The sequence below is a fragment of the Chanodichthys erythropterus genome, chromosome 19, assembly GCF_024489055.1.
Source record: "Chanodichthys erythropterus isolate Z2021 chromosome 19, ASM2448905v1, whole genome shotgun sequence".
Classification (NCBI taxonomy): domain Eukaryota; kingdom Metazoa; phylum Chordata; class Actinopteri; order Cypriniformes; family Xenocyprididae; genus Chanodichthys; species Chanodichthys erythropterus.
Genome location: NC_090239.1, coordinates 21,847,387 through 21,863,131, shown reverse-complemented (window position 1 = coordinate 21,863,131; position 15,745 = coordinate 21,847,387). Strand labels below are relative to the sequence as shown.

Sequence of the window (15,745 nt, the reverse complement as noted above, 5' to 3'; positions counted from 1 at the left end):
TCCGTGATTTTTAATGACAGCACCAAGTCTTCTAGGCATGGAATGAACAAGTTGGCGACATTTTGCAACATCTATGTTTTTCCATTCTTTAAGAATGACCTCTTTTAGTGACTGGAATGGAGAGTGATACTCAACTTGTTTCTTCAGAATTCCCCATAGGTGTTAGATTGGGTTCAGATCAGGAGCCAATTAATCACTTTCACCCTATTCTTCTTCAGAAATCCAACAGTGCCCTTAGATGTGTGTTTAGGATCATTGTCATATTGGGAAAAGTGCACAGAATCTGTGAATTCATGACGCCATCAATGAAATGCAGTTCCCTGACACCAGCAGCACTCATGCAGCCCCACATGAGGACACTGCCACCACCATGTTTCACTGTAGGCACCATGCATTTTTCTTTGTATTCCTCACCTTTGTGACACCATACAGTTTTGAAGCCATCAGTTCCAAAAACATTTACCTTGGTCCCATCACTCCAGAGTATAGAGTCCCAGTAGTCTTCATCTTTGTCAGCATGGGACCTGGCAAACTCTTGCCTGGGCTTTAGGAGAGGCTTCTTTCGTGGATGCAGTCCACTCCATATTGTGTCATGGGAAATAGTCACCCCAGTTTGGCTTTCTGCTTCTTTAGATAACTGCAGTGAACTTGCATTTTCTTCAACCCTTCTCATCAGAAGACGCTCCTGTCGAGGTGTTAACTTCTGTGAACGACCTGAACGTCTCTGTGAAATGGTTGCAGTTCCATCTTTTTAAATTTTTTGTACTACTATTGTTACAGTATTCTGACTGATAAGTAAAGCTTTGCTGATCTTCTTGTAGCCTTCACCTTTCTGGTGTAAAGAAATTATTTTCTTACTCAGGTCTTGTGACATTTCTCTTCCATGTGGTGCCATTGCTGACAGCATGAAATGGGAAGGGGTTTTAACACCCTTTTATAGTAAACTATCTGCTGGACACCTGCGTAATGAATAATTAGACTCACCTGTGGTTGATTTCTTGTTAAATTAGACATTTGTAGTCTAAAATTTAGCTTTGCTCCAGAGACTTTCAGTGGGGTGTACTCATTTTTGCATCACCCTAATTTGAGTAAAACCTGAAAATTTTGTTCTCTAAGTTATATTATTAACCTTACTTTCATGTTATAAGTTAAACAGATGTTATATTAAACTTAGTCTAGTCAACATTTTGACAATTGTTTTTGTTTTCATTGAGGTATTGTTTAAAATGTTACTTTTTCTCATTTACGCTGAGCACTGTATTTCAACTGCCTCTGTTAAACCCTTTGCTATTATTGGATTGCTCTGGCTAACTTTTTTTGCTTCATATGGAAGGGCTCTTAGGTATTTTTCTACCACTACTTTCTTGACAACTGATCCTGCTGTATTCTTTTCAGGTTGTAGCCATTTCTTCGTCAGGCGCATCAGTTATTGTAGTCCCGGACCGGGTGGCCATCTTGATTTGTAGTCCCCATGCTGTAACCATCTAGATGGCACATATCTTCCCTCTATGACACACCCTCTCACGATGCCACACAGATTTAAATACTTATACATGGCATTTAAAGACTGACTCTGACTCGGCATATTTGGGCATGATCAGTCATAAGTATTGTGGAATTACAAATTTAAGAATCCGTTTTAGATCTGCGGATCCTACATCCTGACCATTTGGCAGGACAAGCTCAAGATACAGCAGTGTTTTTGTCTCTATGATAATGTAAAGGTATAGGTGAAACTGCCAGACTGATTGGATTAGCACCTATACATTTGAATGACACAGTTATTCTGATTTAGATCATGGCTGGGAAATGTAAGCAATGATCTGATTCATGTACTGCATTTGCATCCTTTGTTTAGATTGTCCACACCTCTACTCTATGTATCCCTCCCCCTTGAATGTATATGAACTACCAAGTCACTGCTTTAGTTAGACTTTGGATGACCACAGCGACGCACAGCGTGTTTCTCAATAAAGAGTAACTTCTGCGTCAAGAGATCCCAAAGTCTCCTGGTATATGCTTCTGAGATTTCCAACAGTTTCAAATTACATTCATAATCGGCCTTACAAATTGTTATTTGTCCCAGCTTTAACTCACATTATCACTATCGCTTACTGAAATACAATGCAAAACCAATCCAAATCAGCTGTGGCCACAATTACCTAAAATTGTGTCCATTAATGCAAATTGTCTGTCCTTCTTACTACTCTGAGTGATGATAAAGGATGGAGCAAGATTTGTTTTTACAAACTTTGATGTTACATCAGTCATTCATGTTAGTGCTCAGCTAACATTAGCACTATAATTGATAGTTAATGATACAGTTCCCACATGTGCACCAGAATAAATTAGAAATAAATATACACATCGGTTTGTTGATGGACATACACTTGTTAATGCTGATGTAGAAGAATTACAATTCCAACATCTCATGATGATAGTGTTTCAGTTGTTGCAATGGAGGCTCAGGTTGAATAATTAGTTCTTAAAATGTTTCATCATCCGACTCGCGCTCGGATCGATATGGTAAAATAATGCCATCGGTACTGTCTTTACAGTGTGTACAATCGCTGATCTCCGGAAGCCTCCGGAAACCTCCAGAGCTGAATCAGTTATGGTAATGGGGCGTTTGTTTCCGCATGCAGTGTAGCGCTACACCAATCACAACAGACTGGGCCATCTGGCCAATCAGAGAGCAGAGCAGGCTCATGGAAAGAAGGGATTTAGAGAGGCTGTAGCATCAGACAAGTCGTTTGAGAATCATTGAAATATGTGGTGATGTGCAATGTATATTATGAGAAAATGAAAGCATTTTTGACCTTTGATGCATGTAAACCTTTTATAGAATGCCTCCAAAACAAAATTAAGAACCTTTAAAATAGCATAATAGGGGCACTTTAATACATTAATACTCCAGGTTACAGCAGGGGAGAGGAGAGGTGGATCTAAGTGTAGCTTAAACACTTTTTATTAACAAAGAAAACAAAGAAGGCAATCCAACACAGAGCGATAATGTAACAACTTTGTCAAACACAAAGATAATGCTGAAAAAAAGGACTGATAAAACTGAAGGCTTAAAAACAAAAGAAATTGAGGGACTAAACAAGAAAACTCTGCTCTAGACTGTGCTATGGGAACCGTCACATGGGAACACGTGACAGGTGTTCGAAATGCCAAGAATAAAAAAACTCCAATCCTATTGGCCGGCGACAGCCTATGACGTTGAACGGCGTGAATCGTGACGTATAAAGGGAGCGCCTGAGGAAGCAGTCAACACCTTCTCGTCTTTGAGGGACTGTTCAGCAGGCATCCCAAAGCATGGCAGGGAAGCGCAGAGTCTCGTTCCCTGTTCTTAGGGAACCATGGTTTGCGCTAGAATGCGCTATGGGAACGATATACCAACGGCGCCATGCTAGAGGAGAGTGCATGCCCAAAATGTCTGGACAAACGTTCAGCAGTTCCAGGGAAAAACCGGGAGCAACTTCTCCAAGGCTGTCAGTGACAGCATTCCCTATGGCCAACAGCCCGAGCTGAGTCTAAAAGAGGCCTTCTGTAAAAGGCCTACCAAGGCTGCTCAAGGCATCTGGGACAAACAAACCATAGAAAGTTGTCCCTTAAAGGGAATGTGGCCAGGAGCCCAGAAGGAATCCAGGCCAGTCACTAGAGGGGACAAAATCACCCCTGACGCCACCAAGGAGGCCTTACTAATCTAGCGGAAGCCAAACACAGCCTGGCCAACCTTGTCTGATACACAGAGCAGGTAAGAGCGACTGTGAGAGCAGGCAGTGAGCAACTCAAACCCACACGCAGAGATGGGCATCCTGGAGAGCGGAACTCAGCTGAACGCTATAAATCCTCGTACTGAGGGGAGTAAGACCACTCATCCTAGGATCTACTCAGCTTCTGATAAAGCGCTGAGGAGGCTGTGCGCTAGAGAGCTAGATAGCCCTGGTGCAGGGGAGCACAAACCAGCCTGGGGCCAGTCTGAACAGGCGTCAGCTAGCAGCCACTAAATTTCTAGGAGCAAAATAGAACCAAGTAACAGACAGGGTAGCTATTTAGCTCAACTAAAGCTAAAGGAAACCAAGCTCAAGGCAGCAAATGCATAAAACCAGACCAAAGTTGGTTTTAGTACAAGAGCTCACCTCGAGAGGCAAGCCACTTCAGATATGTACTCAGTAAAAGCACCTTTTACTCTCTAAGCGAGGAGTACAAAGCCAAACTCTAGCCTGACACATAGGAGGCCTGCGAAGGCCTACAACCCGTATACACGCAGTGTCAGCTAGTGACATCATGACCCATCCATGGTGACGAGTCACATAGAAACCCACAAAAAGCTGTGCCAACATGCAGACAGAAAGGAGGTCCTGATGGGGACCTACAACTTCTATGAACACATGGCATCAACCAGTGGTAGCTTCATGACTAGGGCCAGCCCGCAGGCCAGGTACTTGAGAAACCCTCAGGTATGAGATGTACACACTACGCCGCAGAACTCAACGAAAGGCCTAACCTAGGGCCTATTCGTACAGAGGTGGGCACAGCCGAAGGTGGCAAGAGTCAAAACATGACTTAACCATGGAATGAGTCTAGACACAACCAGCCCAGCTGGGCCAACACAGAGGGTACAAAATGAGACCTGGCCAGGCCTACTACTTTAACCACCATGTGGCGCCAGCCAGCGGACATAACAGGAACCAAGCTCAAGGGGACCAGCTCTAGACCATACACGATAACTGTGGGGAACTAGCTACACAACCTGAGCTTAAGCCTACACATTCCAACAGGCAATGTACCTCAGTACACATATAAATGCTATCACGGTCTAAGGAAGGCCGAACAGGCCTATCACCCCAGACAACGTGAGCAAAAGCCTAAGGCAATGCTAAAAAATACATGAGCAAACTCATGATCATAACCAACAGCACCCAAAAACAAGCTGTGATAAGAGAGAGGCTACAATAAAGAGCTAACAATCTAACAGCAAATGCAAGACAGCTGCTGTGGTCATGATCGACTGGGAGTTAACAGAGATCATACTATTCTAACCAGAATAAGACTCTCTACACTCAACCTGAGTGTGCAATCCAACAGGTGATGCACTCACTGAAACACACACCCTAACCGGGGAGTACAACAAAACACCACATTCATAGATAGAGGCTAATCACAGCCTGCTATCACAGAAATAGGCGTTAACCTGTGGCAGCACATGAGTAACCTCACATATGTACAGTACAGTCCAAGGGCCCTATAATACACCGGGCGCAATGCGACGCAAGGCGCAGCGCAAGTGTGTTTGCTAGTTTGCGTCCGGCGCCGTTCGCGTTTTCCCGTTCAGCGCCATGTCCTTAAATTAGTAAATGCATTTGCGCCAGTTAGTGCGCCCATGGGCGTGCTGGTCTAAAAAAGAGGTGTGTTCAGGCGCATTGCCGGCGCATTGCTATTTTAAGGAGCTGAAAATAGACTGCGCCATAGACCAACTCAAACCTGGTCTAAAGTCTAAAGTCAATGGCGCAATATTTTTTTGTTAGAGCGCGTTGGTAGAAACTGCACCTCTGGGAGCGTCCACAGTGCGCGTTGACTTTGCTTATTACACACAGGGATACGCATCACACAAATATGTCAAATATTAAAAACAAAAGGATTACAGTGTAAAAGAATATTATTGTGTAGGCTACATAAATATAAAAATGTAATGATGTATAGTCATTGTGTGTATTAGAATTAGGATACCTATTTTCAATTCAGCCTATTACTACTTATAATGATGAACGAAACTGGCTAATTAATTGAACAATCTTGCCAATACACACACATATTAACTGACTGATCGCGCGGAGCTATTTGAAAGCCTGCATCCAACGCAGACGACTGAAAGATTGACTGGCCACTTAACAGGTAATTTCAGCAAAACATCACTCGTTGAACTCCTCAGTTGAATCGGTGTGTTTAATAAGTCAGTGTATTTTATAATGTTATATGTTATATAATATATAATTATATAATATATATAATATTATATCCTGCTTGTCCCGTAGATGATCTGCTCGCACGCTTTAAATTTGCGCAAGAGCAGATCAGTTTCTTCGCTTGAAAAGCATTTAGCTTTTCCGCCAACAAATTCCGGCATGTAAATAGCAATCCGCCATGGCGCGATTGGGGGAAGGGGAAATGACACTCTGATTGGTTTATTGAGCGTTACGCCCATTACTCATTAAGAGAATAGGGACAACCCATTTCAAAAATGCGCCCCGGCGCACGGACCGTTTTTCCGTCGTTAAAATAGCAAAAGTGGATTTGGACACGCCCTGAGTGCACCTGCGCCATGCGCTTCACACTTTGCGTTTAAATAGGGCCCCAAAAGTTTGGAACCACTAAGATGTTTTTAAAAGAAGTTTCGTCTGCTTACCAAGGCTACATTTATTTAATTAAAAATACAGTAAAAACAGTAATATTGTGAAATATTATTACAATTTAAATAACTGTTTTCTATTTGAATATATTTCACAAAGTAATTTATTCCTGTGATGGCAAAGCTGAATTTTCAGCATCATTACTCCAGTCTTCAGTGTCACATGATCCTTCAGAAATCATTCTAATATGCTGATCTGCTGCTCAAGAGACATTTAATGTGTACAATTGTACAAAATATTTGTGTACAATATTTTTTTCAGGATTATTTGATAAATAGAAAGTTCAAAAGAACAGTGTTTATCTGAAATCTAATCTTTTGTAACATTATAAATGTCTTTACTGCCACTTTTGATTGATTTAATGCATCCTTGCTGAATAAAAGTACTTATTTCTTTAATTTCTTTAAAAAAAAAAAATAAATAATAAAAATTCTTACTGACCCCAAAATTTTGAACGGTTCTTTTGAACTTTCTATTCATCAAGGAATCCTGAAAAAAAAAAAGTACACAACTGTTTTCAACATTGAAAATAATCATAAATGTTTATTGAGCAATAAATCAGCATATTTTAATGATTTCTGAAGGATCATGTGACACTGAAGACTGGAGTAACGATGCTGAAAATTCAGCTTTGAATCACATGAATAAATTACTTTGTCAAATATATTTAAATAGTACACAGTTATTTTAAATTGTAATATTTCACTATATTATTGTTTTTTACTGTATTTCTAATTAAATAAATGTAGCCTTGGTGAGCAGACAAAACTTCTTTTAAAAACATTAAAAATCTTAGTGGTTCCAAACTTTTGGACTGTACTGTATGTAGGGCTAAAGCTTAGAAACCAAAGCAAACATGAATGCTTTGTAATACAAGCCATCCAAACAGGATAAATGTTTCACAGAACAGAACTGGAATCTGTAATGAACCCTAAAGAACAAAAGCTAGAATATTTAGCATCGTAATCTGAAACTCGAAAATAATTCAAGGGGCTCATGTGAAGACATTATAAGCATAACAAAAGTTCTAAAAAATGGGGCCTAGCAGCACTGCATAACTCATCTTCTCGAAGATAAGGGCCTACCACCTGGGAAAAACAGCACCAGGAAGGCTAATAACAGCCTATAACCTTAGCTGTTAACCTCAGCCATAGCACCTACATTTTCACATAGAAGGGGAAATGGGCATACTGCCCACAACTCCCTCAGGAGGAGGCCAGAACTAGGAACTATACAACCTCACAGGGATAATAATAATAAGGGTGATGTAACAAACAAACACCTAGCTCTAGCCTAGCTGCTAGCTAAGGCCTATTGGGCTAAGCAAAGCTTGGGCTTCATTTTGAAACCTTCAAATATGAGGAGAAAATGAAACACTGCAAACAGTGTGAGGCGGCCGATAAGCCATCCTGTACACAAATAACTGAAGCGATGAGTGCTAACTCAAACCAAACTAAAGTATTAGCTGAGAAGCTACTCTAACATAGGAGACTACAAAATAGCGTCCATAAAGCGGCCTGCATGTTTTGAAAATTAGCCAACGTAATGCTACAGTTTTTTTGCCCAAAAGAACCCCTTCTAACTTTACTGACTACATGCTCAGGAAAGCTATACAGGAAAAACAAGGTCTACACTTTTTATAAACATAAAAATATAGACCCAGTTTACCTTCCTGTGGCTCGCAGAACGAAGATTTTCCTTCCTTAGTTTAATGCATGAAGAAGGATTTAATCAAAAGTTCTTTTAAGCCTAAAAGCACTTTCACTATCAAGCCAGAAGGCAGCCTTTAGAAAAAAATATTATCAAAAGGCCAGCCAACAGCCTTACTGTAAAAGAAGCGCCTGAGCAAGTAGAAAGAACTCGAACTCAGGAGGCAGTGGAAGAAGAGGCGAGGGCAAATGCAATGTTGAGCAATGTTGAGGGAATCGATCACAGACGCTATTGGTGTACGTGATCAATCACCTCCTCAAACCTGCTTCTTCCTCCTCGAGTCCAGCCATCTCTGCGCCTGCTCTGAAAAGAGGAGGTGCCTGAGCGGCCATACTGGACCTCTGGCCCTGTCTCAGAGCCTCAGCTCAAGATGGGCCAGCCTCCTGAAAAACTACATGCTCAGAAAAATTATACAGGAAAACAAGGTCTTATTTTAAAGACATAAAATAGACCCATCTCATATTCCTGCGGCTAAAAGACAGAAGATCCCAATACTCTTTTTTACATAAAAAGGAAAGAATCTAGGGTTATTTTAAGCCTAAAAGATGAGAGGGTAGACATAAATTGCCCTTTAAATAGCTGGGGGATCGATTATAAACGCAACGGTGTTTACAATCGATCTCACTCTCACTTCTTCCTCCTCCCGCCTGTCTGGCTCAGATCCAAATCTGAACGGCCAGGGGGTTTTCCATGCCCTCCCGATCTCAAACGTGGAGATTAGGAGAGAATGGAAAGTCTATGGGAGCTGCAACATTCATGGACAGAAAGGAACCGTTCGTCAAGCCGTCCGCGCATGGCCCCTTTCTTAACGTGCTCTCACGGCAGCTGCAGCCCGCCGAAAAGCGCGTCCCAAAAACACAGCAGCTCACATACCCAGCAGCCAGAGGAGCACTTGCTATCGGATGCGGTGACATCAAACATGGATGTCACCGTCATCCAATACATCCTCGTCAGCTCCGGGGAAGCTGAGAGAAAATATAATTCTCTCAGGCTTCCCAATGAGCTCACCTGCGAGCCCTATGATTGCAGCTGCCGTATTGCCTCAGTACATACAGGGCTACGAACACCAGGCACAGATGCAGAAACCTCCTCCCTCGCGAAGAGTGTCAAACGAGAACGGAGCGTCCCAATAGGAGAGACTCTTGCAGTCAATAATAGACAAACACACATAGACGGTGCCCTCAAACATCTATGCGTTTGCTCCTCTCCAGACAGAAAAATGCCAGAAACATGCACATCAAGTGTCAAACCCCTGGGACACGGATGAACACATTGTCCTGAATGTTTGCAGACATAAAAGGAGTAATTTCCAACCAGAGTTAGTGAAACAATGGCACGAACAAAACAGTCCCAAAAAGACGAGAAGATGTTGACTGCTTCCTCAGGCGCTCCCTTTATACGTCACGGTTTGCGCCGTTCGACGTCATAGGCTGTCGCCGGCCAATAGGATTGAATTTTTGTGATTCTTGGCATTTCGAACACCTGTCAAGAGTGACGGTTCCCATAGTGCAGTCTAGCGCAGAGTTGAAGGTCCCTTTCGAAAGGGAACAATAAGTGACCATATAAACAAATTAGAAACAGGGGAAAAATGAAACAGGAATGGAATACAGGTAATACCAGGGAAAACAAACTAAAAGTCCTAGGGAAGAGAAACTAAAATAAAACCAAATGTGACACTGGGTCTTTTAATTCTATTTCTTGATTTTTCTACTTGCTTTTCGTACATCCTCATTCACAGTTAATTTGTTTTATTTCTTCATCTCTAACAGGCATATTCTCAAGATGCATACTTGAGAGGGAATGAGCCCTACACTGGAGAAGCCCAAAACCTTCCTGAACCTTCTTCGGTCTGTTACTCAAGCAGCAAACCCACCACTGCCACCCAGAGCCACGGTCTTCCTGACAACCTGAACTCTGGGATTGTCATAGGATCTCAGCATGCCCATCATCACCTGACTTACCAATGCGCCCACTCCTCGTCCTCAGCAGGGATAACGATGAGCCCGCTGGACTTCCACTTTGCCAACCACAATGCAGCTATCGTCTCCGCCTCACTCCCCCTCCCTAGGAAGGGCAGTCTTCCCCAAGCCCACAGTGAACTGTGCCACCAGGCTCTGTCAGATTGGTACTACAGCCAAGCAGATCGGCCAGGCTTTGGCATGTCCCATCACCACCAGAGCATCTCTGAAGACCAGGTGTGTGACCTGGGACTGGCACTAGGAAGGTCTTATCGTGGGTGGCCACATGGCACCTTTCAGGACACTCTCCTTCTCCACTGCAGAGCAGCAATGAGTGCCAAACACTCACCTTGTATGGATTCCTGTGGGCTGGGGAGGTGTGGTCAAACCTCCAGTCATTCCTTTTCAGAGAACCTGCTGGCTGCATATGCTTCCTATGAGCAGAATTATGGCTGTTCACTAGAAACTCTAGAAAAGGCATCTGTTCTGATCTCTCCCCATAATGAAAGACCAGCATGGCCTCATCAAAGTAGTCAGCTAATCAGCACTGAGGAGCATCCAAGTCTACCCAATCAGCACGTGATTGTTTCTGCAATGGTGCCATCCTCTGTTTGGGGCTTAAGCCATAACCAGCAGCCAGCTGCTCAGATCAAATGTTCACTTGGACAAACTGCAGATGATCAGACAGTGGGTTACCGTAGTTACAGCCCCTCCTTCTGTCGAAAGTCCAGCCATCTTATGCAACAGTCTCACTCCTCCAGGGACACTTCCTACACTGGACCTCACCATAGCTGGACCCCCATCCCGAAAACCAGCCCACTGCAGAGTGCATCCTTTGTCACTCACCCCACAGCAGAGCCCCAAGACTCAGCTAGAGCAGGCTCAGTGGTCAGTGTGTTTGCTGAGGAGCCCATTCAGGTTCAGGAGGTGGTGCTTATACAAAAGCCCCCCTCAGGCAGAAAGACCCCTCCTGGTATGCGACATCCCCACCATGCTTTTCCTGTGTATTCACCTGAACCCCTTTCAGCCACAGTCGTTTCCTCACGGTCAGAATACTCTGTGCACCAGACTAATGTTGGCATACCACCCTCATCTGTGGAGCAGGACTCCCTGGCTGCCATCCCATTCATAGGTCAGTGTGGATGGATTGAAATTATACTCTTTGTTTTAACAGATCTCTTTAGACAATGGAAAACAACTTGAAGGTTTTTATTTAATTTCATTAAGTTATGTTGAGTTAATTAAGTTATGTATGGGCACATATCGAATCCGCAGCCACAGATTCAGATTTTCACTGAATTTAAACACAAAATCCTACACATCCCCACCACTTTCAAGTAGTGTTATAAATTAAAAATTGCTTCTTTTACAGTTCCAGTTTTATTTAAAATACTACCCTTGAGCTCAAAATAACCCTGAGCTGCATAACTTCTGATGTTTCGGCTGTGCAGCTCCAGACGTTAATACTGCTTTGCCTTGAACATGGGTTGGTATATGCAAAATTTGGGGACCTGTTTTTCCGTGGTGTTTTTCACGTACAAGATTTACACATGAAGGAGGAAACAATGCTGTTTGAGACTCACTGTATGTCATTTCCATGTAGAGAACGCTTATTATTCAACTATGCCGAGGTAAATTAAATTTTCAATTCTATGGTACCTTTAAAATAGTCTAATTAATGACTAGTTTCAGTGATGCAACAAGGCAGCTCTGGACCATACGCATTTATTTATTTATTTATTTTTAAACAAAAAGTGCAACAAACAAGAGTTTATAAACTATAAATAGATGTTTATAGTTTGCTGTAGCGTATCAGGAAAATACCATACCAAACACATTGCTTCACAAAGGACATTTATTTAATCTGAGCAGCCTGATAAAGACACCATCTCTGAAATGTCTATTGTGTAAATTACCTAATGAATTTAAAGCTGCAGTCCGTAACTTTTTTTGGTTAAAAATGATGCAAAATCAATTTTTGATCAAGTACATAACCAGCCAGTCTTCAAAACTACTCCTTATCTTAGCTTGATTCAAAACAGTAAAGCCGAGTTCAGACTGCACGATTTTCAAAGTAGTCGGGTCACTGATCTTTTCACACTGCATGACTATCTTGGCCAGCATTCAGTTGCTGCTGTGTTCATACTGCAATGTGGATCGGCGACAGAAGGTTTCACACTGCATGACTTTACAATAGGAAGAATCGCCGACAACTCTGTCTGGCACGCAAACTACATTTCACAACCAAACACACACGAGATGTGACAAATTTACAACGCGATATCACGCGTGCAAGACCGGAGTTTTTATTATTATTATTATTATTAAAAACGGTAGCCCACAAGAAGCTTGCAATATGAAATGCCGGTGCGCAGATTTGCAGCGAAAACAAGAAAAAGAAAAGAAAAATATGGAGGAGGAAATGGTTGGGGAGACTGTGGATTGTGCGTTCTGCAACGAGAGTTGGAGGTAAATAAATAACTTTTCAATGTGCTGCTGTTGCGGATGGTCAAGCAAATGTTTGTGCTTTGTTTCTGTTTGATAGAATTGTAATGTTTATGTGAATGAAGCCATGCTTGCTGATATTGTGGTCTATAACTCCTCCCCGAACTCCCCGCTGCTCTGTATCTTGCAGGGGCGTAGGAACCACTTTGACATTGGGGGGGACATTTTGGCCATTATGAATCAACGTCCATCTCGCCACCATAATAGTAACATACAGTATGGTGACGTCACGTGGTACGACATATATGAAATAACAGCAAAATAAATAAACAAAATCATCTGTTTATCATCTGTTCATCTGTTTAATTTATCTATTTATTATTACACAAATATTGAAGTTGGGAAACATAAAAGTGTACAAGCCCCCCTGCAATTGCGGGCAGAAAGGAAAGGGGCACTTTACAAGGCAAATATTTGATTTGTAACCCCAAAAAAATACAAAAACACAACAGTCACATACGGCTTTGGATATAGGCACTTGGAACTAGAACTATCATTATTATCTATATCAATAACATTTTACTTTTCTATTAAAAAGTTTATAATGTCATGCCTCGTATCCATAATTCAGTTTTAAAAAGCTTGTTAATTTAAACCGCTTGACTGAGACTAATTTACCTCATACAAAGTCGAGTCGTTCAAAGCTGGTGCGCACCAATAACGTATTTGAATGTTCGTAGTGTAATGTTGACTTCTCTCTACCAATCAGATGCTCCGAGTCCGACTATAGGTGAAAAGTGAAGAATATGAAGCTGGTGATTGGCGAATGGTGATTATTCAAACATGAATGAAATCACTCTGGGTTTGACTGACAAAAACGAATATCTTCTTCGTCGCGTATTCAAAATAAAAGTTCAAAATGTACAGTTTTTGTTCCTGCGGTGTATAGGCTAATTTTTGGGTGGGACACATGCAGCATTTTCCAATATTGAGGGGGACACGTCCCCCCCGTCCCCCCCGGTTCCTACGCCAGTGGTATCTTGCTCTCTCATTGGCTGTCGGTCATCGCCGATGTAGTTTTCAGTCAGAACACTTTTCACACAGCAGGATTTTGAATCGCCGACAGGTCCAGATATTTAACATGCCAAATATCTCACGGGTGTCGGCGACTCGTCGGTGATTCTCTCAGATCGCGTCTTTGCTCATTCACACTGCGTGATTGTCACTCGCGTGAACGAGCACCGATTTGCCTGTGATTTCGGGCATTTGTCGGCGATTTCTCAAAACCTGTCGGCGAGCCAAAATCGGGGCTAAAATCGTGCAGTCTGAACTCGGCTTAAGCTTGTAATAATGTTTTATAATAAGAGCGACCTGGTGGATTTCCGCAGGAAATTCGAGCATGCAGCAGTTCGTCTTTGCGTCATTACATCACGTCTGTAAACAGAAAGGAAGGAGTCCCGTCCAGGCTTGTAGACTATCATGTGAGGATGCTGCTTGTAGCGGATTCTTTTATAGCCTGTTCTCACAGCAGCTGAAATAATTAAACTTATCATTTTGATGGCAGATTGTAATCCAGAAAGATCCAAATGACAATCATCAGTGACAACTGGAGATTTACCCATAGTCAAAAAGCAAAAGACTTTGGACTGTGGAGTGGATGCAGAAATTGAAATCTACAGGTAACTCTAAAACACACTATACACATAGTCACGCAATGCTAATGTTGTTAACATTAACAATTTGAGAAAGAAGTATAACAGTAATAATGATTTGCACGGTTTGGCGTGATCCTCAGATTCATCCGCTGAGGACTCGTGCCAATGCACAACGCACGAAACGATAACTATTCCACATGACTGCAATCACAGGTTTCAAACAGAGATGGCGACAAAGAGGAAAAATGGCGGACTGCAGTTTTATTAAACCACATAAAAAAAAATACAGTTTTAATGTAAGACATTAAATGTGTTTAGCATGAGGAGAGTAATCAAGTGAACCAAGAATTTTGTTATTTTGTTAAAAGTGTCACCTTTATGAAAGTTTATAATTTTAACGTGAAAGTGTAACGAGTATAGTCGCAAGCATCTATCATCGGGCCCAAGCACCGGCGCCACCACCACCCTGGTGGCTTTAGAAAAACTCTGCACAGTGGGCAACAGGGCCGTGCACACACATTTTGAGGCGCAGAGGCCTAAGCCCAAAAAGGGGGCACTAAGGGGTATGTGGGGTAGAGTGCTTCTTAATGCAATTTATCAAGTTGTTACAAATATCCAATTAAAAGAGAAGACAGCACATGCTCTAGACCTTCATTTTGACTCTTTTGAGTTGACTCTGAGCATCATCTTAATATAGAGAATGAATAACAAACCTTTTACAATGATATTGTAAATACAATGGTTAGGCTTAGTGCCAATTCAGTTTATGTTGTTGTAATTAGTGTTTACAATCAAATAATTTAATTCTTTCTTTCTTCTTATCACTCTCACTCTATAATAGTCCTTCACTGTCAGCCAGTTTAACAGTCTTAACTGTAACGGTCTGATTTGGCTGATGCTCAGTGGGCTCTCCTGCCTCTGCATCATCTTGAATGGAAGTAGTATTTAATAAATTTAATATTATACAGAATAAATATATATTATATATTATACTATGCAAAGACACAACTCATTTAGAACATTTACAGTATGTTACATTTTTTGTTTTAAATATTAATACTATTAATATGTTCTTAATAAATTATAAATATGACGTATGTTATAGATTAGTATCAGTTAATTATAATGGAAAATATACTATACAGGAGTTAAAGCGTGACAAACTGTCTTCTAAATATTCTATACATGTCAGGAAATGAACACAGACAGAGGATCCAAGTGCAAGTATGACAATATTTATTGACAGAATTCTCTGTACAATAACTTCACTCCAAATGGACAGTCGATGCAGAGACTGTGACGTGCAGAGCGGTTAGAGTAGTCACGAGCAGAGTGGCGCAGGGCTGCAGCAGGTATCAGAGACCAGGGATAATACAACCCAGAAAGCAGGGCACACGACGATAGTCCAGAATCCAAGAACCAGGAAGAGACAAAACAGAAAGTACGACACCGGGACAGCCTGCAACGAACTGACAAAGACGACATAAAGACACGCACATTTTATAACAAGCACTAACAAGACATGGCTCGCAACAAATCGCAATCAGACCATAATGGGTGA

At 41.8% G+C, this 15,745-nt stretch overlaps 1 protein-coding gene across 1 annotated transcript in view; it reads left to right on the top strand.

Moving 5' to 3' along the window:
- The window catches only part of arhgap23b (Rho GTPase activating protein 23b), a 100,949-nt gene that overhangs the window by 42,249 nt on the left and 42,955 nt on the right, over positions 1–15,745 (top strand). The window contains exon 6 of the mRNA XM_067369069.1: positions 9,896–11,216. Coding sequence (XP_067225170.1) covers positions 9,896–11,216 — 1,321 coding nt within the window. The remainder of the gene's footprint in view (positions 1–9,895; positions 11,217–15,745) is intronic.